Below are 24362 nucleotides of genomic sequence, written 5' to 3'. Positions count from 1 at the left end.
CTCGCTGGCGGTGATGGGATTTGTAGTTCAGCATCTAGCAGGACAAATGTTCCCCACACCTGACCTACACAAGGGAGAAAGGGCTATCAAATCCCTTCTAAAACCTTTATTTGATTGCGGAAGTCCCTCTGGAAGAGTAACTGCCTATCTGCACAGTGTGGACACAAATTGTACAGAAAGGATGTCAGACAAAGGCAAGATGGGAAAGAGAAATGAACACAGAACTTAAAACTATTGCTATATATTGCTGCGTAAAAGCCTCTAAACCAGGCATAGGCAAACTTGGCCCTCCAGATGTTTTGAGACTACAGTTCCCATCATCCCTGACCACTGGTCCTGTTAGTTAGGGATGATGGGAGTTGTAGTCCCAAAACATCTGGAGGGCCGAGTTTGCCTATGCCTGCTGTAAGCAACGGCTTGCAGCTTTCTGTTCTCTTTGGTTTGGTGTTCATTTTTATTACTCTAATAAAAAAAATGTGTTTATACAAAAATCTGGAGTTATAATTTTCCCCTTGAGAGAACTAAAGGCTTATAATAACAAGTGATTTCAAAATTACGCAGTGACTAATTCATAAATCACTGTCACAAAAAGCTTGTAAAATTGCTGGCAGGAACCCTTTGGGATTCTCTCCTCTCTCTTATCCCACTTTAACAGCCATGGCTTCCCATCTGTAAAAAAACAACAATAAATCCTGGAACTGTAGTTTTGTGAAGGGTCTTCTAGCAATTCTGAGCACCCTGAACAAACTGCAGTTCCCACGATTCTTCACGGAAAGCCATGATTGTTAAAATGATAGAAGTGTGTGCTTTAAATTTAGCCCAGGTTTCCTTTACTGCTGCCTGGTAAGGAAAATGCTATGATTTTCCAATGAAGGAAAATGTAGCTGTCATTATTCTGAAGCAAGAGCCGTCTGCAATGTTCAGGCACTGAATCCCCAACTACTTTTACATGGAATGAAAAGGAGCACACATATATCTGTGGGACTGCATGTTTCTGGAAGGGATGGTGTTTCCCCAATAGTGCAGTGTCTGGGTTTCTGGTTTTGTATATTTTCTGACAGATGGCTAAGTAGAGGCAGCTGGTGACATGCAGTTGAAAGTCAATGCCCCAGATTTCTTCCTTTTCTACTCTTTTCCCACACACGATCTGAAAAGTTACATTATCCCTCAAATGTCAATGCACATTCTGCACAGTCCATTCTTTCCCGTGGCACACCTGAAGTATTCCAACATGTTGTGGATCTCTCCCAGTAGTCCTCTGGGACCCAAATGGGTCAAAAAAGTATGCAATTTAGAACTTCAAACTCTTACCACCAGCCAGAAGATTTTGGAGCTGTAGCCAACAAAAGAAATTTCAGGCACTTTTGTATAGAACCCAAGGACAATGGGGTTATTGCATTATTTTAAAAAACCAAAAACCAGATATTACATAATCCTTGGTGTGTTACCAATAAACCCATATTTTAAAATGTGTTTCCCGTTTGCCTCATAGCCTATATGGGACCTTTGAAATCTTGCCTCCAATATTTATTTTGGTGCCGGCCAGTACAATGGTGCAGTCAGGAAATAGTTGCAGAGGCAATACAGGGCACAGTTATTAATTAAACAAAGCAACAACTGCATTAGCAGGTCTCATCCAGGCTACAATGAACTAACCTACCAGGCTCTATTCATGTGACCAGAATTCTCTAGGAGTTTGTCTTAAAGTGCCAGTCACCTTTGCAACAAATGGCGTCCATCTCTTCTCTATCAGGTACTAGATACTTCGGACGTCCCTGGTGGAGTGGTGAACATCATCTCTGGCAACCGGGACCATTTGAGCCGGGCCTTAGCCGAACACCAAGATGTGCAAGCCGTGTGGTACTTTGGCTCTAAGGAGGTGAGTATCCCTTGCAAATACTGCGGCAATCTAATGCAGTGGCCCTGAGAGGAAAAATGCAGAATATGCTACCACGACAGAGCTGAGCTTCCTGAGAATCTCTGCTTTCATTCTGTATAAATAAAGCAAGTTCCAGATCCTTACATATGCAATAGTACACCTTCTTCTCTCAGAGAAATGAAGTCATCATCAAGGCTGTACAGTGGTACCTCAGGTTAAGAACTTAATTCGTTCTGGAGGTCCATTCTTAACCTGAAACTGTTCTTAGCCTGAGGTACCACTTTAGCTAGTGGGGCCTCCCGCTGCCGCCGCACAATTTCTGATCTCATCCTGAAGCAAAGTTCTTAACCCGAGGTACTATTTCTGGGTTAGCGGAGTCTGTAACCTGAAGTGTCTGTAACCTGAAGTGTCTGTAACCCGAGGTACCACTGTATGTACTTATTTCTGCACCATGAAGAGGTGAATTCTGTGACCTGTGTAAAAGCACACATGCATGGTTTCTCACGTTGCATGAAGCTCTGCATTTTTAGTATGAAAGAGCAATATCGGAGTGGTATTAGCACATGTTCAATCGCTGGCATCTACTGGGTTAGAAAACACCCCCTACCTTACACAGCTGTTGCCAGTCTGTGTAGACATTGCTGAGCTAGATGGACTTGGTATCCTGTGGCCTCACAATGCAACATGCAAACAAGACTTTGCAAAGTATAAAGGTAGAATACACACAGCAAACACACAGAAAAACTAAGCAGCTGCTCTGTGATGCCCTAGCTGGCCAGTTAGCTCAGTTGGTTAGAGCATGGTGCTGATAAACCCAAGGTTGCAGGTTCGATCCCTGTATAGAACAGTTGCATATTCCTGCATTTCAGGACTAGATGTTCCTCAGGGTCCCCTCCCAACTCTAGGATACTATGGTTACCATCTTCATTAATGGTAGCATTGAAGAAGGTCTCCAGCGCTCACCAACACTGGGGCAAGGTGCAAATCAATAGGAAATTAGTTCCAAAGTTCTGGGGCCACCACCGAGAAGGCCCAGTTTTGTGTATGCAGGTCAACCTAACTGATATTTTGAGGCGGAAACTCAAGGCCCACCAAAGCAGAACTTAGGCTGGTGCAGGACTTTGAGTGAAAATGGTCCTTTAAATAACTTTGCCCCAAGCTCTTTAGGACTCTGAACCTTTAAAGGAAGCTTTGCCCACAGCCGGCACAGCTTCAGAGTTATGCTCCAGACATCTGGCTTCCCAGCATCCAGCAGGCCGAATTTTGTGCCTGCTGCAATTTACAGCCCTTCAGAGCTAAGCCCGTGTGAAAATACTGGTATATACAAAGTAGAAAAGTCAGGGGTTATCTTGGAGTGAATGTTTTGAATAATTTTCTATATATAGCTGACAGACAATGAATTGGAAGTTACCCCTTCCTTTTTCCCATTTGTTTTTGCTTTGTATACTCTATTTCCTTATTTTATTTCCCTTTTCACGTTTTAAACCTTTTCTTCCCCTTTCTTTATCCTTACTTGTTTTTAAGCATTGGAAAAGGATATTTTGTACTAAATTGTGTGTGTGTGGACTTAATAAACGTACAATAATAATAGAGCCAGCCCCAGGTGAAGTCCATTCCAGTAGCCTAGTTTTGGAGCTAACCAGTCTGGTACAGCCACCTTCTGCTCCAGCTGAAATGGTCTGACTGACCCCCAAAGGCTCACTCCTCCATTGTCTTCTGAGACAGACATACGCCAACAAAAACAGGGCATGGATGACTAAGAGCGAGTCCAACTGCTCCAGACAGGGTTATGACTGGTGTACAAGCTTGAGCTCGTAGAAAGTGTTCCTGCCTATAGCTGCTACCTGTGACTCACTAGATGAGGATGAATCCAGAAGTTCCTCCCAAGCTACCAGGCAGATTAATTTTCAGCTTCTCTTCCTACCTATTAGTATACTGGCACATCTCAACCTCTATCAGAAGCTGTGTGCACATCATACATTTAAAGCACATTTCTCCTCCCTCCAGGAACTGCAGTTTGTTCAGGGTGCTGGGAATTGTAGCTCTGTGAGAAGTAAACTATAGTTCCCATGATTTGGGGGGTGGGGGTATATGCTTCAGATGTATGGTTAGTGCGCAGCCAGTGTTTCTCATCTGTAGAAAGTCTGAGAACGGATTGTCTGCTTCCGAGAAATCTGCTGCTTCTGCATTCCTGTCTCAATACACAGAAGTGTGTCAGGGGAAAATTTAGCAGGGCTACAGGACTCTCTGAAATTGGCTTTTTTTGGATTGAAGCCAGAGCCCATTAAGTGGTCTTGGCTCAACCTGAAAAGCAATTTTATTTTGTCCACCAATGGCCCCTATAGGTAAAGGTAAAGGGACCCCTGACCATTAGGTCCAGTCGTGGACGACTCTAGGGTTGCAGCGCTCATCTCGCTTTACTGGCCGAGGCAGCCAGCATACAGCTTCCGGGTCATGTGGCCAGCATGACTAAGCCGCTTCTGGCAAGCCATAGCAGCGCACGGAAACGCCATTTACCTTCCCGCCGGAACAGAACCTATTTATCTACTTGCACTTTGACATGCTTTCGAACTGCTAGGTTGGCAGGAGCAGGGACCGAGCAACAAGAGCTCACCCTGTCGCGGGGATTTGAACCGCCAACCTTCTGATCGGCAAGTCCTAGGCTCTGTGGTTTAACCCACAGCGCCACCCGTGTCCCCCAATGGCCGCTACCTAGGTTTAATTAAGGTGCAGCCAAGAGAGAGAGAGAGAGAGAGAGATTACTGCCTGCAGGCTTCGCATGAAAGGGAAGAAAAAGAAGGCTATGTAACATTGCTTAATGATTTTTTTAGGTTTTTGTGGAGTAATGCCCAAGCCCAGCCCTTGATAATAGTGAGGCCTTTATAGGGAGGTAGTGCATTGCCTTTATTATTCAAGCCTGGCAATCAACTGTGTTTGGGTGAGATAATGGTTCTGGAGAATCCAAATATCTCTAAGAGCAGTAACAACTTTGTATTCTCCAGAACCATCCCTATTCTCTCAGGAGCAGTCTGGAGGCCAAAAGTACATTTTACCTCACCCGAACGCAGTTTTCTTGGTTTCCTCAGGGAGAAAACCAACAGGGACGGACAAACGTCTCTGAAAGACACCATGCCTGCCGCTACGGGTGTTACACTGAGATCCTCTGACGGGGCAGTTGTGGTGGTTCCCCATTCCCCTGAGGTTTGGCTTTAGTGTGGCAGGCCTTGTCCTGTGGAACTCCCAGCCTGTATTGGTTTGGCAGAAACCACCCCCTTCCTCCTTTTATGCGTCTTCTGAAAACTGTACTGTTTAGACAGGCCTTCACAATCTGAATTTTTCTTTTGACCAACCAGTATTTCCTGATGTTTCTATTTTGTTTTATAGATGTTTATGAACTGATTCTTTGGATTTTTTTATGTTCTGTGAACCACCTTGATATATATACAATGAAAGCACAGATTATAAAATTTCACATTAATAAATATTTTTTATCATTTATTAGACATTATTAGTCGCTTGTTACCTTAAAGGTCACCAAGTGATTTACGTTTAATAATACAGTGGTACCTCAGGTTACATATGCTTCAGGTTACATACGCTTCAGGTTACAGACTCTGCTAACCCAGAAATAGTGCTTCAGGTTAAGAACTTTGCTTCAGGATAAGAACAGAAATCGGGCTCCGGCGGCACGGCAGCAGCAGGAGGCCCCATTAGCTAAAGTGGTGCTTCAGGTTAAGAACAGTTTCAGGTTAAGAACAGACCTCCGGAATGAATTAAATACTTAACCTGAGGTACCACTGTACCTGAATAGGCCTAAGGCCGGCAGCACACAGCAGTCTTGACCCCCATGACCGCAATGGGGCACACTGCTGATGCTATGGGCCCCATTTAGGGGTTTGTGACCCTCACCAGGTAGATCACTGTTCAAGGGCATACTCTCAGCTCATAGGGCATTATGCTGAGGCCTGTCAAGACAGCGGGACTGAGCACATACATGAGAATATTTCCCAGAAGCCTCTGCAGTGGGCATGAGTTCCACATGATAGATAAGTCAATTGGGGGCAGAAATGACTCCTGAAGATCAAGAACTTTTTTTAAAAAAACACCTCTGCCCGAGATCAGTGAAAGTACCCCTTAACTTGGAAGAGTTCCAATTCCTCTGCTTTATTTGTTTTTATTTCCCCTTCTGCCTAGGGTTCAGCACTTGTTGAATGGGCCTCGGCTGGGAACCTGAAGAGGACCTGGGTGAATTATGGAGCGGAGGAGCGTTGCTGGGCTGACCCACGAGAGGGGGCCGGGGAAGAGTTTCTCTACCAGGCCACGCAGTGTAAAAGCGTTTGGATGCCCATGGGCGATATATTTGCCAACTGAGCCGCTGGATCAGTGGGGCTGAACTGAAAAGCAATCAGGGTTGGGAAACATTGAGTTTGAGAATAAAGATTGTTTGGTAGTTTTTTATATATAAGAAAACCCCTCTGATGTGGAAATGTTTTTATATTTTTAGCTGGTTGAATCTGTTCCTTATCCAGGAGAATCAATGGTTGCCATCTTCCCTTGTCCCATTCACAAAGCTCCACTCCCTTCCAATGAAACCAGCCCCCTGCCCTGCCATGTAGGGATTAGATCAAGGGTTCAGAACTGGATGTGGGCCAAATCCTTATCTCCCCTCCGCCAAGCCCTGCAGACTAGGCAGGGGTGCTCACCTGTTAGCCATTAATATCACAGAGACATCAGGCAACTCATTTTTGCTCCATGTAATTCTCTGAAGCCCTGACAATCAGGTGACAGGCAGGTTGGTGTGGCTTGGCCAAAAGAGCTTTTTCAGGCCAGAGGTCCCCCCCCCGCACTAGTTAAACCAGGATGGGGAACCTGTGGCACTCCAGATGTTGCTAGACCAGCATGGCTGATGGTCAGCGAGGATGGGAGTTGTAGTACTGCATCTGGAAGGCCACAGGTTCCCCAACCAAGTTAGGCAGATCACTCTTTATTTCCGCTGGGTGTGTGGCGCTGTGGGTTAAACCACAGAGCCTAGGGCTTGCTGATCAGAAGGTCGGCGTTTTGAATCCCCGTGACGGGGTGAGCTCCCTTTGCTCGGTCCCTGCTCCTGCCAACCTAGCAGTTTGAAAGCACGTCAAAGTGCAAGTAGATAAATAGCTACCCCTCCTGTGGGAAGGTAAACGGCGTTTCCGTGCACTGCTCTGGTTCGCCAGAAGCGGCTTAGTCATGCTGGCCACATGACCCGGAAGCTGTACGCCGGCTCCCTCGGCCAGTAAAGCAAGATGAGCGTTACAACCCCAGAGTCGGTCACGACTGGACCTAATGGTCAGGGGTCCCTTTACCTTTACTCCCCTCACAGAGCTTCAGTTCCCAGAGTGGTTTAACGGCCAATCCCTCTCCACAAGGAACCTTGCGGGAGCAGCCCATCTGCCCATCACCTGACATCATTGTGATGTCAAGGGATGCTGCACTTGGAAGCCCCACTTGCTGGGACTTCAAAGCACAGAGAGCAGCGCTGTTGCAAAGCTCACAAACAACTGCACCTTTAACCTTCTGGTTTTTCAAAGGTCGAAAGGAGCAGTAAAGGGTGTTTCAGAGCATTGGATAGAGAACTGTTCTCCCCACCCCATCACTCCTTGAGCAAGGCACTGTCCCACTGCCCATTGTTTTTCATATTTTCAAATTGCCAGCCTAAAAGGAAAACAGAGAACCAAACTTGGGCTGGGAAAATGAAAAAAGGGGTGGGGGCGATTGCCAGATCATTCTTCCCCCGGGCCAAGATTTAAGGGCTCCTTGGTATGGGTGGGAAACCCCCGTCATGCCAGCTGTTGTCCAACTCCATCTCCTCCTTTGGCATGGCACTGCTGACGGCCTGGGGCTCATTCTGTTCATGTTCTCATTTGCAGAGTCCCTGATCAATTTTGGAACCTGACTGGGGAAAAACAACAACACCCCGCTGTTGAGGTTTTCTGTTTCTTTACCATTTGGGGTGGGAGATGGTAGCGATGTGATATTAATCAGAAGCGGCTGTGGTATTTCAAACACTTGCTCTGAAGAGATAAAGGTCAGAAGGATGGTGGGTTGAGCTGGGGGGAAACAGTTCTGAGAGGCGTTCTCTGTTAGTCAGAAATGGAAAGTCACTTGTCCTTTTCTGCAGCCTGTGTTGAGGTCTCCTGCAAAGGTTTGGTGAGGCGGTTGAGAGAGAGAAAGAGAGAGGCGTTGTGCGGTGGTTAGGCCATTGGGCTTAAAGGTGAGAGGCCTGGGTGTATATCTCCCACTCAGCCATGAAACTCATTGGAACATCATACGCAAGTTGTCTGACCTACTGCGGTTGGAGGGAGGCAGTAATTCTGCTGAAGATCAGTTGCTGGAAACCACAGGTGCTTTTGGGTCCCACTTGTGGGTTTCCCCAGGCATCTGGTTGGCCACTGTGGGGATAGGATGTGGGGCTAGATTGGTTACTGGCCTGATCCAGCAGCCCCTTCTTATGTTTGTTATGATGGGGTTCTTGTGGGGATAAGACTGGACACACAATGATACAGTCCATGAGCTCCTAAGAGGGAGGGTGAGATAGAAACTGTCATGTAAGTAATTGAATCTAGCACAGCTGTTAGAAACTTGGATGCCTAAGGTTGGAAAAGCATCTAGTTTGGAAGACCGGAGGGATCCTACACTCAACTGTTGCTACATCTGAACTTAATAGATTGGAGAACTAAGCCAAAACATATCAAATTGAATTTCAACATGGACAAAAGCAAAGTTATACACTTAATCAGGAAGATCCAGATGCATAGATAATAATAATTTATTATTTGTACCCTGCCCATTTGGCTGGGTTTCCCCAGCCACTCTGGGCAGCTTCCAACAAAGATTAAAAATACATTAAAATGTCACACATAAAAAACTTCCCTAAACAGGGCTGCCTTCAGATGTCTTCTAAATGTCAGGTAGTTGTTTATCTCTTTGACATCTGCTGGGAGGGCATTCCACAGGGCAGGCACCACTACCGGGAAGACCCTCTGCCTAGTTCCCTGTAGCTTTGCTTCTCACAGGGAGGGAACCGCCAGAAGGCCCTTGGCGCTGGGCCAACACCCGGTTTGCCAGTAGTACATGTAAAAAGGATCTAGGGGGCCTTAACATGACTCAGGGATGTGATGCAGCGGCAAAAAAAAAGCTAATGTTCTTCTAGGCTGTATCAGCAAAGGTGTCCACATCAAGGAAATAATAGTCCCGCTCTATTCTGCCTTGGTCAGACCACACCTGGAGTGCTGTGTCCAGTTCTGGGTGCCACAATTTAAGAAGGATGTTGACAAGCTGGGACGTGCGCAAAGTTGGGCAACCAAGATGATAAAGGGTCTGGAAACCAAGCCTGTTGAGGAACAGTTGAGAGAATTGGGTATGTTTAGCCTGGGGGAAAAGGAGACTGAGAGGAAATATGATGGGCTCCTTCAAATATCAGAAGAACTGTCACATGGAGGATGGAACACGCTTGTTTTCTCCTGCTCCAGAAGCTAGGACCCAAATCGATGACATCAGTTTACAAGAAGGGAGATTCCAGCTAAACATCAGGAAGAACTTTCTGACAGTAAGAGCTGTTTGACAGTGGAACAGACTCCCACAAGAGGCGGTGGACTCTTTTACCTAGGAGGTTTTAAAGCAGAGCTTGGTTTGGGATTTAGTTTGAGGTTTTAAAGCAGAGCTTGGTTTGGGATTTTCTGACTGTTGGAGCTGGCCCCACATGGTTTTGTGGTTTTTCAGACGTCCACCCTGGGGCAGCAGCTGGGGAGGGGTAACTGAGGGGCCCTGCCCCACTCCCATTTTTTTTCAAGGAGATCCTGCAGCAATGTGAGCCTGCCTCCACCTCGCCCTGTCCTGAAGGGCAGGAGCAGTTTATTCCACTCACCCTGGATGGAATGAGGAACAACATATGAAGCCAGATAGAGCCGGTCACAATTACTGATTTATAGAAATGAGAAATGAACCATAGAGAAGGAATTTGTTGGAACCATCTGCATAGGTGATAACCATCCGGAACAGCTATACCTAGGGGGCTGATCAATATCCATTGTGTTGGGCTTTCTTTAAAGCTGGACTTTCCGAGCACTGCTGGGATTCTGAACAGGGAAAGCATGGGAGGAACATCTTTATGAGCACAGCTTGCATATGTGAGAAGAGAGAGAGACTCAAATGGGGCTATTTCCACAGAGTAGAAGCAGCCTGAGACTTGGCTCTGCAGTGGATGAGACCGAAATTAGTGGGAACCTTGAGAATGAAAGCGACCAGGTGATGCTGGGATTTGTAATGTTATGTAAACCTCAGATTTCAGGACAGGTGGTTTTAATAAGCTCCGATAAATGATTATCAGGATGATACCCATGGCTCGATAATCCCGGTTGGCAACGCAGAGTCCACGACAAGCAGGAGAAACTCAAAAAGGAGTTACCGGTACTAAACAGGGCAGAATTTTTAAAGACAATTCTACCCAATTCCTGCTCTCTAAACAATGCAGAAACGAAGATGCAGCCTGCCTTCGAAATTCACACTTTGAATTTTGCAACACCATTCTCAATTCGTATAATGTGTACAAAAATGCACATACTACATGGATAAAAATGTAGTTTATTTAGAAGTGTTGATAGTTGCTGGGGAAATTTCTATTCACCTGTGTATAAAAATACGATTCCCAGAGTTCCCAGGTCAAAGGGATTGACAGTTAAATCTGGGAAGGATTGTGACCCTAAGGATTGTGACTTCCGCCTGCCAACCTAGCAGTTTGAAAGCACCTCCGGGTGCAAGTAGATAAATAGGGACCGCTTACCAGCGGGAAGGTAAACGGCGTTTCCGTGTGCGGCTCTGGCTCTGGCTCTGGCTCTGGCTCTGGCCAGAGCAGCGATGTCACGCTGGCCACGTGACCCGGAAGTGTCTCCGGACAGCGCTGGCCCCTGGCCTCTTAAGTGAGATGGGCGCACAACCCCAGAGTCTGTCAAGACTGGCCCCTACGGGCAGGGGTACCTTTACCTTTACCTTTATGTGCTGTTAAGAATCTGCTTTTATCACTGCCCTGTGAAACCAAGGAAGTTTCCTGGTTTGGGACTAAGTTTGGGGAAATTTTACCAGAATGGGAAGGCGTGTGAGAGTTCAGCAAGAGAGCACATGAATTATATATACCAGCTGGCGAATTCAATCCCTGACTTAATCCCTTAAATAAACGGAAAGGCTGCATAGCTTGCAAAGATCTGTTCCCGGAAGCTTGCAAGGGCTGTAGCCAATAGATCTATTTATTTATTGGATTTTTGAAAAAATGCTGTTATGGTCACTGATGATCTGACAAGGCACTTTCATAGGCTCAGTAATGGGGTTTTCCCAATTGTTCTACCACTGTGGGAACTTCAGCTAAATCAACGCAATGCCGGGGGATTCCCTGTCTCAGTGAACACATTCAAGCCCCGATTTCACCCACCCCACTCTCTCAGTCCCCCATATCCTACCCTGTTCCCATCCCTGCATTAACAGAAGAACAATACATTATAGTATAAGGAATGCAGACCATGTATCTATCAAATAAATATAACCCTTCATATCAAACAGAATAAGGGGGAAAACAGAAAGGCAAGTGTCATTATTCAAGCAACATATAACAGAAGAAATAAATGCAGAAGTACAACAACTCTTCTTTTAAAAAAACAAAAAACCCAAAGGGTCACCCTCTCCCCCCAAAACTCAGACCAATGCGAGCAGTGAATGCTCAGTGGTTACCGAATGCTGGGTGTAAGAACTGATGGACCTAAAAATTAGTTGAGGGGGGTAATGACACAGCTAGATTTGTAATCTATGAGAACAGTAGCCAGACAGGGTAGGCTTAATCAGGTGAGATTTCACCTTTTTGCACCCAGAAAGGGAAATCTAGCCACAATCTCTGTTAATAATTGGCTTGAATCTGCCAAAGGACCGCTCAGCCCTGTGAGGTAAATTAAGCTGAGAGTGAGTGAATGGCCCACGCTGAGTGGGGATTTGAACCCTGCTTTCTCGGGTCCTAGTCCAGCGCTCTAACCACTGCACCACACTGCCTCTTGCACACAGATACACACAGAGCTGGTGATGATGGGTTTTAACAAAAGCCATTGTCACAAGCCTTCCTCCCCCCACCCCCGGCTTGGGTTTGCCCTTTGGAAATACACCCACCTCCAAGCTTTTCCGCCTCAACACTCGTCCTGTGGTTCGCTTTGTTGCTGCTATTTTGATGTGTGTTTATTTGCTGCCTCTTTTCTTTCGAGCTGTGCACTTCCGGCACTGAAACGCAGAAAACCTTTTACCTCAAAACCACCAAGTTGAATGTTCTGCAAAGTGTCTGGCTGCTGGAGCGCAGTCAGAGGAAGAGAGGCTGAGGTGTTGAAACCTGTGGTTGATTTCTAAGAGGGGATGTGCTGAAGCCTACCAGGAATGGAAAGCACATCCCAACCCATAACCTAAAAGCCATCTCCTTTAACCTTAGGCTTGGAGGGACAGGTTGCTCCCCTGCACATCTTCAGAGGGCCTTTTTGTTTTGGGAATGGGAGCAATTGGCAGACCCCCCAGATGGCTCCAGCCCACTGGCCGGCAGCCGGTCAAACTCCAGTCCTCAGTTCTGCATCAAAACTGTGACTCAGAGCTTCAGAAGCTGAGCACACAAGCCTGCAGAGATGATAAACTCTTCGCTGCGGAAGGGCAGACAAAGGCATATGTAAAGCATATTTACAAGCAGTTTATTCAGGACAAAGAAAACATGTCTGCTCTCCTTCATGTCCAAGCAAGAAGCGGCATAAAGCAAAAGCTATACACAAACGGAAGTTCCCAGCAAGCTGTGCTGGAATGTAAACAGACAACAGCTCCACACAGCTGTTTAGGTGGAACAGAACATCAATATCCTACCACTTTCTTCCTGCCTCGCTTCTTATTTTCCGGGACTGAGCCCCAGGCATCAAGTACAACTGCTTCTATGGCTAAAGGCAGCAGGTTGTGGGGCTGACATTTTCTGGGGATGCTGAGCTTTGGGTAGGGTGGCGACTTATGCATCACCAAAGGAAGGCATGTATTTGCATAAAGTCTGCATGTGCTAGTAATAGGTGCAAATGTAGAAGGAATTGCTAGGATTTCCAAAGAAATACAACCTAGCTCACTGGAGCAGGTAAGATGGTAAACAGGTGACCTGCTGCAGGCCTGATGCATCTGCTGTCTGGATGTACTAACTAGTGATGGGCAGCTTCAAGCCCCTCCTGCTTCCTCCCCGATAAGGTTCTTTAGCTTTAAAGCAGACAGCCCTTCAAAGAGAGGACCACGACCCGTGGAAAGTAAATTGGGTCAAGAGGGTCATAATCTTTTCCCCAGCACCATTTTGTGGGAATGTTCAGGGAGGCAGGAGAGGATATTTTGTTTATTGATCTCTTTCCTAACTTGCGCTAGCAAGTTCTATAACTTAGCAGAGTTTTACATTCCCCTTTTAAATGCACAGCAGATAGCTGGTTGCAGGCTTGTTTAAGCCTCTCAATATTAGGTTCCTGGTAATTTCCCTTATGTCCCTCTTAAAAGAATAAACACGCCACAATCTTGTGTAAAGTATATAAAAGAAGTTTACTCACATCATCTGTTGGATCTCTGAAGGCGGACTTAGTTACAAAGTATATACATGTGGAACTATCCCATGAGTAGGCAAACTAAGGCCTGGGGGGCCAGATGCAGCCCAATCGCCTTCTAAATCCGGCCCATGGGCTGTCTGGGAATCAGCGTGTTTTTACATGAGTGGAATGTGTCCTGTTATTTAAAATGCCTGTCTGGGTTATTTGTGGGGCCTGCCTGGTGTTTCTACATGAGTGGAATGTGTCCTTTTATTTAAAATGCATCTCTGGGTTATTTGTGGGGCATAGGAATTTGTTCATTATTATTTTTTCGAAATATAGTTCGGGCCCCCACAAGATCTGAGGGACAGTGGACCAGCCCCCTGCTGAAAAAGTTTGCTGACCCCTGATCTATACCATATGTAGATAATCCCAGTGTGCTGTGTTGGCTGAGAGCCAACAGAGCAATTCTAGCTAAAAGCTGCTCCAACGACGGAGGAGGTCAAAGAGAGAGGGCATGCTACGTGACTTGCCTTTTTGTTACCTGGACAGGTAAGGTCACACCCACCTCTAGTCACATGCAAAAGGAAGTATGTCCCAGCCAGGAGGAAACCAGAAGTTTTCGAGTGGCTGGACCAAACATTCCCCTGCATGTCCACTCTAGGAAAACACGGAATGTTGTACTTGACTGCTATTTATGTATCACATCCCACACATTTCCCTAATCAAACTCCCCACCCACCGTTTCCATTGTGCAAACTGCAGTTTTGAGGATTGGGACATGTAGATAAGGAAAACAGAGGCACAAAAAAACGCTGAGGGGGCCTGACGCAGTGTCTTGACATCGTGCACGCGACATCACACAATGTCCTGATGTCACATGTGCGACGTGCACGATGTCGCTCTGCACCTGGCCCCACATTCAGCCTTGACAATGGGAGCCCCCGGTTCCCTAAAAAAAAAGTTTGAGGGGGCCCAAAGAGCCTTGCCCCCTCTGGAGCCGGCGCCTATGCAGGAAAACTTTACCACCAACCTCTTTCCTCAGGATCGTGGTACCGATGTGATTCACATTTCCCCCCTTCTCGGCTGTTTCTTTTTTTAAGTGCAAGACAGATGCTATTTGCGGGCACGCACACACACACACATTTACAATGTCTCATGTCCCAGAGGTGTGCTCAGCTTGCAGTAGCAACTGGGCTTTTAGTGTTGCAGCTCCAGCCCTCTAGATTCAATCGCAAGCTAAAACTAGATAGGCACCTGAAGCCATGATGTTTAAGGGCCTATTGAAGACATTTTTATTCCAGGTTTTCGGGGGGGCGGGTGAGGGGAGTGACTCAGCACCTATGGAATATTAACTGCCTATTTGCGGAGCAGAGATTATTTTATTGTTTTCTATAAACTCTGGTTTTTGTGTTCTTTTGAGTTTTCTAAAGATGTTTCTGTGGCTTTTAGGAATTGGCTTCTGGCCATGATGCAGTTTCTAAACCTGTTAAATAATAAATACCAGATGAAGATAATAAAAACAGCACATGCCTCTGGGTTACTGCAAGAATTATTAAGATTACATATACAGTGGTACCTCGGGTTAAGTACTTAATTCATTCCAGAGGTCCGTTCTTAACCTGAAACTGTTCTTAACCTGAAGCACCACTTTAGCTAATGGAGCCTCCTCCTGCTGCCGCGCCACCAGAGCACGCTGTTCTCATCCTGAAGCAAAGTTCTTAACCCAAAGTAATATTTCTGGGTTAGCGGAGTCTGTAACCTGAAGCGTATGTAACCCGAGGTACCACTGTACCACTGTAAGATAAGAACAGAAATCACGCACCGGCGGCGCGGCAGCAGCGGGAGGCCCCATTAGTGAAAGTGCACCTCAGATTAAGAACGGTTTCGGGTTAAGAATGGACCTCCGGAACGAATTAAGTTTGTAAACTGAGGTACCACTGTACTAACAACCCCACCCAATATTTAATACGATTATATCTCATTGCTATCAATAATACTTAACAACATCTTATTCCATCCTTTTATTCTCCCAGCAGCTCAGTTACAGTAAGAGTGGTTAAACAATATTGGTTTACCAAAGGAAGCCCACAAAGAGTCATGACTCACCCAGAATTGTCTCATTTCCATTTTTTCCCCCAAAAGCACCTTGTTTTCCACTTTTCACCCTGGATTGGCCCCATGATTACTTCATTGTAGTGAAAAGTAGGTAAAAGTACAATGTCTTGAACAGGAAGTGCTGGCATCTCGTTGGAATAACTCCATTTTCCCATAAGTATTTTGTTTGTTACACTTCTTTTCTTCCAGGCTTCTTCCAAAGAATTTGGAAATTACTTATTCGTTTCCTGCTTTTTACCTCACACAAAAAAACCCACAACACGGCGAGGTATTTTTTTAAAAAATAATATTTATTACTTTTAAAGCTTACAAAAAAGAAAAAGAGAAAGAAAAAAAACGGAAAAAAAACAATACAATACAATATACAAAACACAACCTTAACACAATAAACTAAACAATACAAAACAAAAACAATTTAAAAACATACATCATACCTTTTCCATATTCTATCTTTCATTCCCTTGTTTCATTGACCTCCTCTCACCTCCCTCTTTGTATTCCACTTCCATTAATTGTTTCAGCAATTCCTTTCCATCTTTCTCTATTTTCTATCATATAAATGTCTTAACATATTTTTAATCTTATTTCCATTAAAATTAATATACTAATTGAAGCTTAACTCCTTATAGCATTTCTACTAAGGCCATAAAATTTCATTCCAACATTTTTCTATCACTCATTAATTTTACAATATTTCTATATATAGACTTTAAGTTTTCCAATCTTCTTCCACCATCTCCTCTCCCCGGTCTCGGACTCTGCCAGTCACTTCCGTCAACTCCATACAGTCCATCAACCTGGAGATCTTATGTCTGAGGATCTTAACTCTTTTCCAAGTCCCTTCTGCAGGTCTTCTTCATATTCTTTGATGCTATAGAGCAGATCTCGGGGAAACTCCGACCTATCCATACTTTTGTTCCATAGTTGAAGCTAACGTCCATGAAGTATTTCAGAGCATGTTTCAAAATTCCTCCAAATCCAAAGGCTCCCAGAACTCCAGTCTCCTCCTGACCCAGATCCATGTCCCAAAAGTCAGTTAATCCCTGCATGAGGGGATCTTTCCAACTTTCCTTCTCCAATCCAGGCCAGGCTTCGATCCTCAAAATCTGACTTTTTCTGGATTCAATCATAAAAGGCTTCAACTTATAGTCCTCAATTTGCCTCTGTAAGGCTACAACAACTTTCTCCTTCTCCTTTTCCACATTTTGCTCTGCTAAAGTAGATTCCTGCAGCAAGTCCTGAATTATTTCTGTATTGATGCTCACTTTTTGTCCCAAATTAATCACTTTTTGTCCCAAATTATCAATTTTAGTAGCCATAACATCCGTCTTTTTGTGAAGCTGTTCCAACGAATAGCTTATCTTGCATAATGCAATCACTAAGGCTTCTCCTGTTGACATTCTTAAATGGTCCAAGGTCAATCCTTGATTCTCCAAGCTCTTATCCTGCAGCTGGAGATTCTCCAGCTCCACTCTTGTAACAGTTTCAAAAGTTCCCTCTAGAGGGAAACAGTTTCCACTTGTGTCAATCCTTTCAAGCATAGTTCCAAAAGTAAAGTTAGTTTCAATTTTCAGTTACTTTTCCTCCTTTTTAAACACAGAAGAGGACAATGGAAACAATATATTTCTCTTATTTAACTAACTGTCAACATACGTTTTATTCACAGTCAATGAACTCTCCCAAAACGTCAATCTACTGGCAGCCCGTTCCAGGTTCAGAGCAGTGGTAATTTAATTTTTATCACTCTCTCCTGCAGGTTTACACGATCCAAAATTTCCCCCCTCTTCTCCTGCTTCCAAGGGGGGTTTAATGATTTTAATTTGATGAAGGTTTAATCCTTTACATAAGGCTTTCCAAGACCTTAGCTTGCAGCTTCTTTGCTTCAATCTATTTACAAAAGGGGAAGGCGGACTTCCTGTTTGAGACCTTCCCGTTTCAGTACCAAATTACCAAATTAAGACGTTTGTAAATCCAATTTTCCGTTCTACTTACGGGTAGCTGTTTAGAGTCAAATTGTCCACAGGAAAAAGTCAGCGCTCTCCGGCAACAGCAATGCAGCTTCCCTCCGTGAAAAAAGCAGTCAATTCGAAGCACCGCGCTGCTCACCCCACGTCGCTCCGGATCCCCGAAACCGGGTGTCCCCGCGAGTAGGGGAGGCGCAAAAGGTGCCAGCCGAATCCCACGTTCACAGGCTTCTCCTGCCTATGATTTTACTGGGTCTCTGCCTTCGCCGTGGCGGTCAGACCCTGATTTCCACGGAGCAAATCCCTCCCGATCGGAGAAACTCCGCCATTGCCGGAGGCGCTAACCCGGAAGTGTAACACGGCGAGGTATTCTGGGTTGAGAGACAGCGATTGCTCACCGTCACTCTGGCAGCTTCAATAATACAGTGGAACCTCGGTTTTTTAGCGTTTGATAACCAAGGTTCCACTGTAGTAATAATAATAATAATAATAATAATAATAATAATTGTATTATTTATACCCCGCCTATCTGGCTGGGTTTCCCCAGCCACTCTGAGTGGCTTACAGCATATCTAAAAACATAATAAAAACATCAAACATTTTTTAAAAACCCAATACAGGGCTGCCTTCAGATGTCTTCTGAAAGTTGTGTAATTCTTTATCTCCTTGACATCTGAAGGGAGGGCGTTCCACAGGGAGGGTGCCACTACCGAGAAGGCCCTCTGCCTGGTTCCCTGTAACTTTGCTTCTCACAAGAAACCAGCAGAAGATCCTCAGATGAGAACGTTGGTGTCCAGGCTGAACGATGGATTTGTGATGGGGATTTGAACCATGGCTTCCTGAGTCTGACCATTGAAGAACCACACATTTCAAGCCCTGTGATGCAACATTCAACCGTCATAGCTTCCCCTAAAGAATCTGGGAGCTGTAGTTTGCTAAGGGTGCTGAGAGTTGCCAGGAGACACTTATTTCCCTCACAGAGCTACAATTCCCAGAGTGCTTGAACTTTCAATCCCTCTTCTCAGAGAACTCTGGTCGTCTGACATTTTGAGCACAATGCCATGTGGACAGAGCAAAAAACTGCTTTGCACAAACAGCTGTAATGTTTTTAAGCGATAATGTTTATCTTGCACATGTTCACATGCTGAAAGGTGAACTTACCTAATTTATAATGATGATTTATTATCTGTCCTTCATTCTAAGGTCCCAGGGTGGGCTGCATGTTCTGAAATGAGATACAAACTTGAAAGACAGCCAAGTAATGCACATAAAAAGCACATATACCAGTGCAAAGCATGCCTGTAACTGAATGCATTACTGAATATATATAAAAATGCATTGCATCCAGGGAAATTGCTTAGCAAAAAAATTGTGCATATTAAGCAAAATTGCATACAAAAATGAGCATATGAAATGTGGAGAACTGGATTTAAGATGAGAAAAATTAGGAACTGAAATTTGCACACCTGCGGTTGCCAAGATATATTTTAGAAACAGGTTGTAAAATCCTGTAGGCAGACTTGTAGGATTATTTTTCCAGCCTATCATTAACCAAATATCCTCCTACCATTAATATCAGTGGAATTTAGGCAGTTGCACAGGAAATGAGCCTAGCAAGCAGATAGACGGCACAATAGAGCCTTCAGCAAATATGTAATTTTGTGGGGAAGGATGTTTGGACAAAACTTTCCTTGGTATTGGGGCGTCCCCATAGTCATCTGCAAAATGTTGCATATGTATTACTAGCTGTTTCTCTAACATAAACTCTTTTGTATGCCTATAAAAGCAAAACCTGCCGTCATTTCTTTGCCACCCTTTAAACAAGCTACAATTATCAAGGCTTAGGCAGTCCCTATTCTTCTGGGTCCTGGTAAATCACTGTTCCAATCTCTTTTTGTCTTTGACAAATGCTCTGTTAAAACATGGTTGGTGCAAGCAGAGAACATTTTTAAGGATCGGGTTCACGCTTCTCATGGCCACAGAATCAGATCTGGAGGGGACATCAGAGGACATCTAGTCCAACCCCCTGCCAATGCACTGGCATTTATATGTATGTTCACTGGAAACAAGAGGCAACTTCCTATGTTCCTATACAGTGGTACATCGGGTTACATACGCTTCAGGTTACAGATGCTTCAAGTTACAGACTCCGCTAATCCAGAAACAGTGCTTCACAATGAGAACAGAAATCGTGCTCCAGTGGCGCAGCGGCAGCAGGAGGCCCCATTAGCTAAAGTGGTGCTTCAGGTTAAGAACAGTTTCGGGTTAAGAACGGACCTCTGGAATGAATTAAGTACTTAACCTGAGGTACCACTGTACTAGAAATATCTCTATGGCCAAGCGACTGTCACTGCAAGAATTCTAATCAAAACAGGTGGGGCAGAGGTTTGGGGGGGCTTACCCAATGCTCTGTTAGTGCTCATTGACCCCAGACAAAGCTTACAGTTCGTTCTGCTCCATTTCAGACTTTTGTGGGATTAAGAAATAAGGCACCAGCTCCAGCCTCGTAAGTCATCCTTGATATGAGAGTAAAGGGCTGGTTGCAAGAATGTGGAGACTTCCGTGCTCTTGCCACCCACAGCTAGTAGCATTAACAACCAACCCAAGGGTTATCAGAAAACACAAACAATTTCGCACCCACACAGAGACTCAAGTCCCACCCATCTGGCTCTAGGGATTTCCCCAGGGAAAGTTCCCTTCTCCTGTCCATACTTTCTCCTTACACCCACACAGAGCAAATATTGATTCCCTGAGATGGTGACAGCCATCTAACCTGAACTCCTACGTGTTCAGCCCCTAAGCTTGGCTGCCAACCCCACTTCCATTATTTCCACCATACACGGCCCTTTTATTGTCTGACAGCCCACATAATATTTCCCTTTAGAGCCCACTCAGAGCACATTCTTTCCTTCAAAGAATCCTGGGTGCTGTGGTTTGTTAAGGGTTGCTGGGAACAAGAACTCTGCGAGGGGCAAACTACCATGCCCAGAATTCTTTGTAGTGGGAAACGTGCTTTGAATGTGCTTTAAAGGTATAGTAAGGGATGCGGGTGGCGCTGTGGGTTAAACCACAGAGCCTAGGACTTGCTGATCAGAAGGTCGGCGGTTCGAATCCCCGTGACAGAGTGAGCTCCCATTGTTTGGTCCCAGCTCCTGCCAACCTAGCAGTTCGAAAGCATGTCAAAGTGCAAGTAGATAAATAGGTACCGCTCCAGCGGGAAGGTAAATGGCGTTTCCGTGCACTGCTCTGGTTCGCCAGAAGTGGCTTAGTCATGTTGGCCACATGACCCGGAAGCTGTACACCGGCTCCCTCAGCCAATAAAGCGAGATGAGCGCTGCAACCCCAGAGTCGGTCATGAATGGACCTAATGGTCAGGGGTCCCTTTACCTTTAAGTATGCACCCTTGTTTTCCTTACAGGGAGGAGAGAATGCACAGAGGTCAGAAGTCTGTCAGAAGTCAAGTCTCTCCTTGTGACATAACCTCCTGACCCCGAAGTCTTGTCCCTTAATCCCCCGTAAGCCCCCAGTGAGAGGCAGCTGCTTGTGGTTATATTAGGTTGAGCATAGGAGCCAATTCCTAGGGGCCGAGGGGTCTTCACCCCCCTCAATAAAATATTTGAGGGGGCTGCTCCCCCCAGTTGATGGTCATTGCCATTCAAATAGCGTGTGTGTGCCACATCATGTGATCGATTATGCAGGGCGGGGCTTACCTGGGTCGCCAACGTGATTTTTCCCAGAATCACGTCCCCTTTCCCCCCTTTTTTTGGCTACACATGCAAAACTGAATGCCCACAAGTTAATTTGGCATAAATTGTATTTCAGTTTAATTTAGGCCATTGGAGCTCTGGTCTGCTCTAAGTAATAGAAAATATTCTATATTATTCAGGAGATTCCAAAATACCTGTCCTGTTGAGCATTTGCCAGAAGGGAGAATAGATGGCAACAGCTATTTCATGAGCATTCATTTGGATTTGTTTGCAGGGAGATTAGATGACATTGCCTCAAAGCAAGTGTCACATCCCACACCTTTCAGTGCATTTCCCCATCCTTTCCCTTATCACAAAAAGTCTGATTTTGGAAAGGGTTGGAGTGCTGTTGTGCAGAACCTCCCCATCAACGATAACTGTGCAACCTGGATTTGCCAGTTTGTGGCTGAATCCCACCCCAAAATAGGGAGTGTGGAAACACACCCTGAGTGTATTAAGAAGAGCATCTTTCCCAGAGATCATGAGAATTCTAGAATTCCACTCTCTTCTGTGCTGGACAGCCCAAAGAACTCTGGCTGGCTTACTTAGTGACTGAGACGAACAAGAGCAATAGGAACATTTGCAAGATTTCCCCTCTTCACCCTGCTGCTAAGACTTGCAAATAAATCCTGTCATGTTTGGCTTGTTTCCTTTCCTATTTTTGCGCCACAAATGTTAATGTGATTTTGATGCTATGTTTTCAACAATTTGCGATTGCATTAAAAAAAAAAAAGCCATCGGCCCTGGATCTGGCAGTGGTCACATTTTGCGAAGGCTCTTGCTGTCCAATGGAAATTAGCAGACGTGTTCAGTCAACAGTTATCTAGGACAGAGCAAGGGAAGGTCCAAAAGATCTTCATATATCATCCTTTCGAACAGCAACAGCAACAAAGAATAAAGAGGTCTTTCACAAGGTAATTCTTGCAAAAGATCACAAGACCTCTGCTTTTTAAATTTTGCATGGCGGTGTAATTGCCCTTGTTGTTGTTCAGTCATTTAGTCGTGTCCGACTCTTCGTGACCCCATGGACCAGAGCATGCCAGGCACTCCTGTCGAGGACACTGTCCAACCATCTCGTCCTCTGTCGTCCCCTTCTTGTGCCCTCAATCTTTCCCAACATCGGGGTCCTTTCCAGGGAGTCTTCTCATGAGGTGGCCAAAGTATTGGAGCCTCAGCTTCAGGATCTGTCCTTCCAGTGAGCACTCAGGGCTGATTTCCTTAAGAATGGACATGTTTTATCTTCTTGCAGTCCATGGGACTCTCAAGAGTCTCCTCCAGCACCATAATTCAAAAGCAAGGCAGTGATCCATGAAGGGGGTAATTGCCCTAGAAAGGACACCCCCCCCCCATCGCCAGCCATTTCCCCATAGAAAGGAAAGTTGGAGTTGGAGACTACCAGGGTCTACGGCTTGGCTGAGTTCCAAGGGCCAGCCGAAAGAACAAACAGGACTGTGGCAAGCAGCCTCTGACTTGCACTTGTCCCATGCCTAGATAGCACGGGGCTGAGCATTTTCCCCGCTTGCCCCATGTTTTTTCTGGCACGGGTATGAGCGGCTATGCCCTTGCCGCCTCCCCCCCCCTCCGATCCCTGACCCTGTCTTGTTTAGATTCAGCTTTTCTGCACCCTCTACACCCTGGGGTCCATCCATGCATGAGGGGGCCAGACCTGTGTTGAACGCTGCGCTCTGCCAGCAACACCAGCCCCCTTCCTCCCCCCCTCCTGCTCCCCCTTTGCCACCATCTCTCCCTCCCAACCCCTTGGCCACAACTTTCTCCCAGATTCCTCAACCTCCCAGATGCTTTTCCTAACCCCAGACCCCCACAGGGACCCTGTGGTGAGGCCAGAAAGTGGGAGGGGGGTCCACAGCTTTGCAACATGGCCCACTGTTGACCTTGAAGGGGGGGGGGACTGTGTCTTGAGTTTGGTCACTTTCTCTCGCTTCTTAGAAAAGGCTCGGATCCAGACATGGGAAGTACCCAGGGTCAGGGAAGGTCTTAGAGAAGGCGATGGGGAACCGTCCCCAGGTGACCCTTAAGTGGGCTGTGTGTGGTATGCCAGTAGCCCACATTTCAAGCCCCTCATGTCAGGATCGGGAATATCTCTTGCCAGAAACCCCGAAGGGCTGCTTCTGCCATGTAAACCAGGTATTTTCAGACCCCTGGGCCCACCTTTAACCCAAAACATGCATTTGGGGACCCATTTCTTAATTTCTCCCTCCCTCCATATATTTTCATGGCGGCAGTGCTTCTGTTTGGACCTGCCTTGGGCCAGGCCACAACCCACCGATTCAAGACCAGTGGAAGCTGGATATGCCAACGGTCTCTGATGCAGAGGAAGACGGAGATTCCTGTGTCCCTAAAGGGCTTGTGTGGGGAATCATAAGGCAGGAGGTAGGGGGATTTTAGTGGTTTCGAAGAAGCAATTTAATTAATGGACTCTAGGAAATAGGAAATGGCAGATCATTGGGTATGGCTAAGAGGGAAGAGCGTGTGTGTTTTTTTGTGACAAGAACAATGGAGTTATAGGACTCCTGAGATTTGGGAGAGCAGAACATTTGGAACCTGTGGGAAGGGGAAATGCCTGAGAGGTGGTGTTGTGTGTTGTCTAGTGTTGTCTAGGTGGTGTCTAGTGTTGTGTGTGTGTGTGTGTTTATGAGTTTGTGGGAAATTCCCTCATTGTGTGTGTTTATGAGTTTGTGGGAAATTCCCTTATTCCGAATAAGATTCCTCACAAGAAAAGGGAAAAGCTGACAGCTATGTAGATGCCAAATCCTAAATCCCTGGATCCGGCAAGTTTTAAAATATAAGCCAGGTTAGCCCAGGTTAGCTTCCTGATGAGGTAATAGCTTGAGTAATGGGCCATCAAGAGAACAAAGGGGACTCTGTGCTAGATACCAAATGGGTCCTCTCTCAACTTGCAGGTAGTGAGAAGAACAAAAGCCAGTTTTCTAGCAGAACTTGGCAGGGATGTGACTTAGAAGCAAAGCTGAAAGCAGACAGCCAGATAGCAAGGCTTGCTTTCTATTTGAATCCAAGGCTGCTTGAAGAATCCAAGGGAGAAACAAGA

General features: G+C 45.7%; 1 protein-coding gene and 1 long non-coding RNA gene across 3 annotated transcripts in view; one reads left to right on the top strand and one right to left on the bottom strand.

The window, feature by feature from the left end:
* The window catches only part of ALDH16A1 (aldehyde dehydrogenase 16 family member A1), a 43341-nt gene extending 36992 nt beyond the window's left edge, over positions 1-6349 (top strand). Inside the window, exons 17-18 of one of the 2 annotated variants that reach the window (XM_079950504.1) lie at positions 1754-1879; positions 6074-6349. In XM_079950504.1, coding sequence (XP_079806630.1) covers positions 1754-1879; positions 6074-6250 — 303 coding nt within the window. In that variant the 3' untranslated portion in view covers positions 6251-6349. Of the gene's footprint in view, positions 1-1753; positions 1880-6073 lie in introns of those variants that run through there. The other variant, XM_079950505.1, reaches the window with a different exon arrangement.
* LOC307201409 overlaps positions 1798-24362 on the bottom strand; it is a 49049-nt gene continuing 26484 nt past the window's right edge. The window contains exons 3-5 of the long non-coding RNA XR_013832707.1: positions 18711-18774; positions 15577-15775; positions 1798-1923 (exon numbers count right to left, since the gene is read on the bottom strand). This is a non-coding gene — a long non-coding RNA (uncharacterized lncRNA). The remainder of the gene's footprint in view (positions 1924-15576; positions 15776-18710; positions 18775-24362) is intronic.

Source organism: Podarcis cretensis (assembly GCF_951804945.1).
Source record: "Podarcis cretensis genome assembly, chromosome: 13".
Taxonomy (NCBI): domain Eukaryota; kingdom Metazoa; phylum Chordata; class Lepidosauria; order Squamata; family Lacertidae; genus Podarcis; species Podarcis cretensis.
This window is presented reverse-complemented; position numbering and strand designations above follow the sequence as displayed.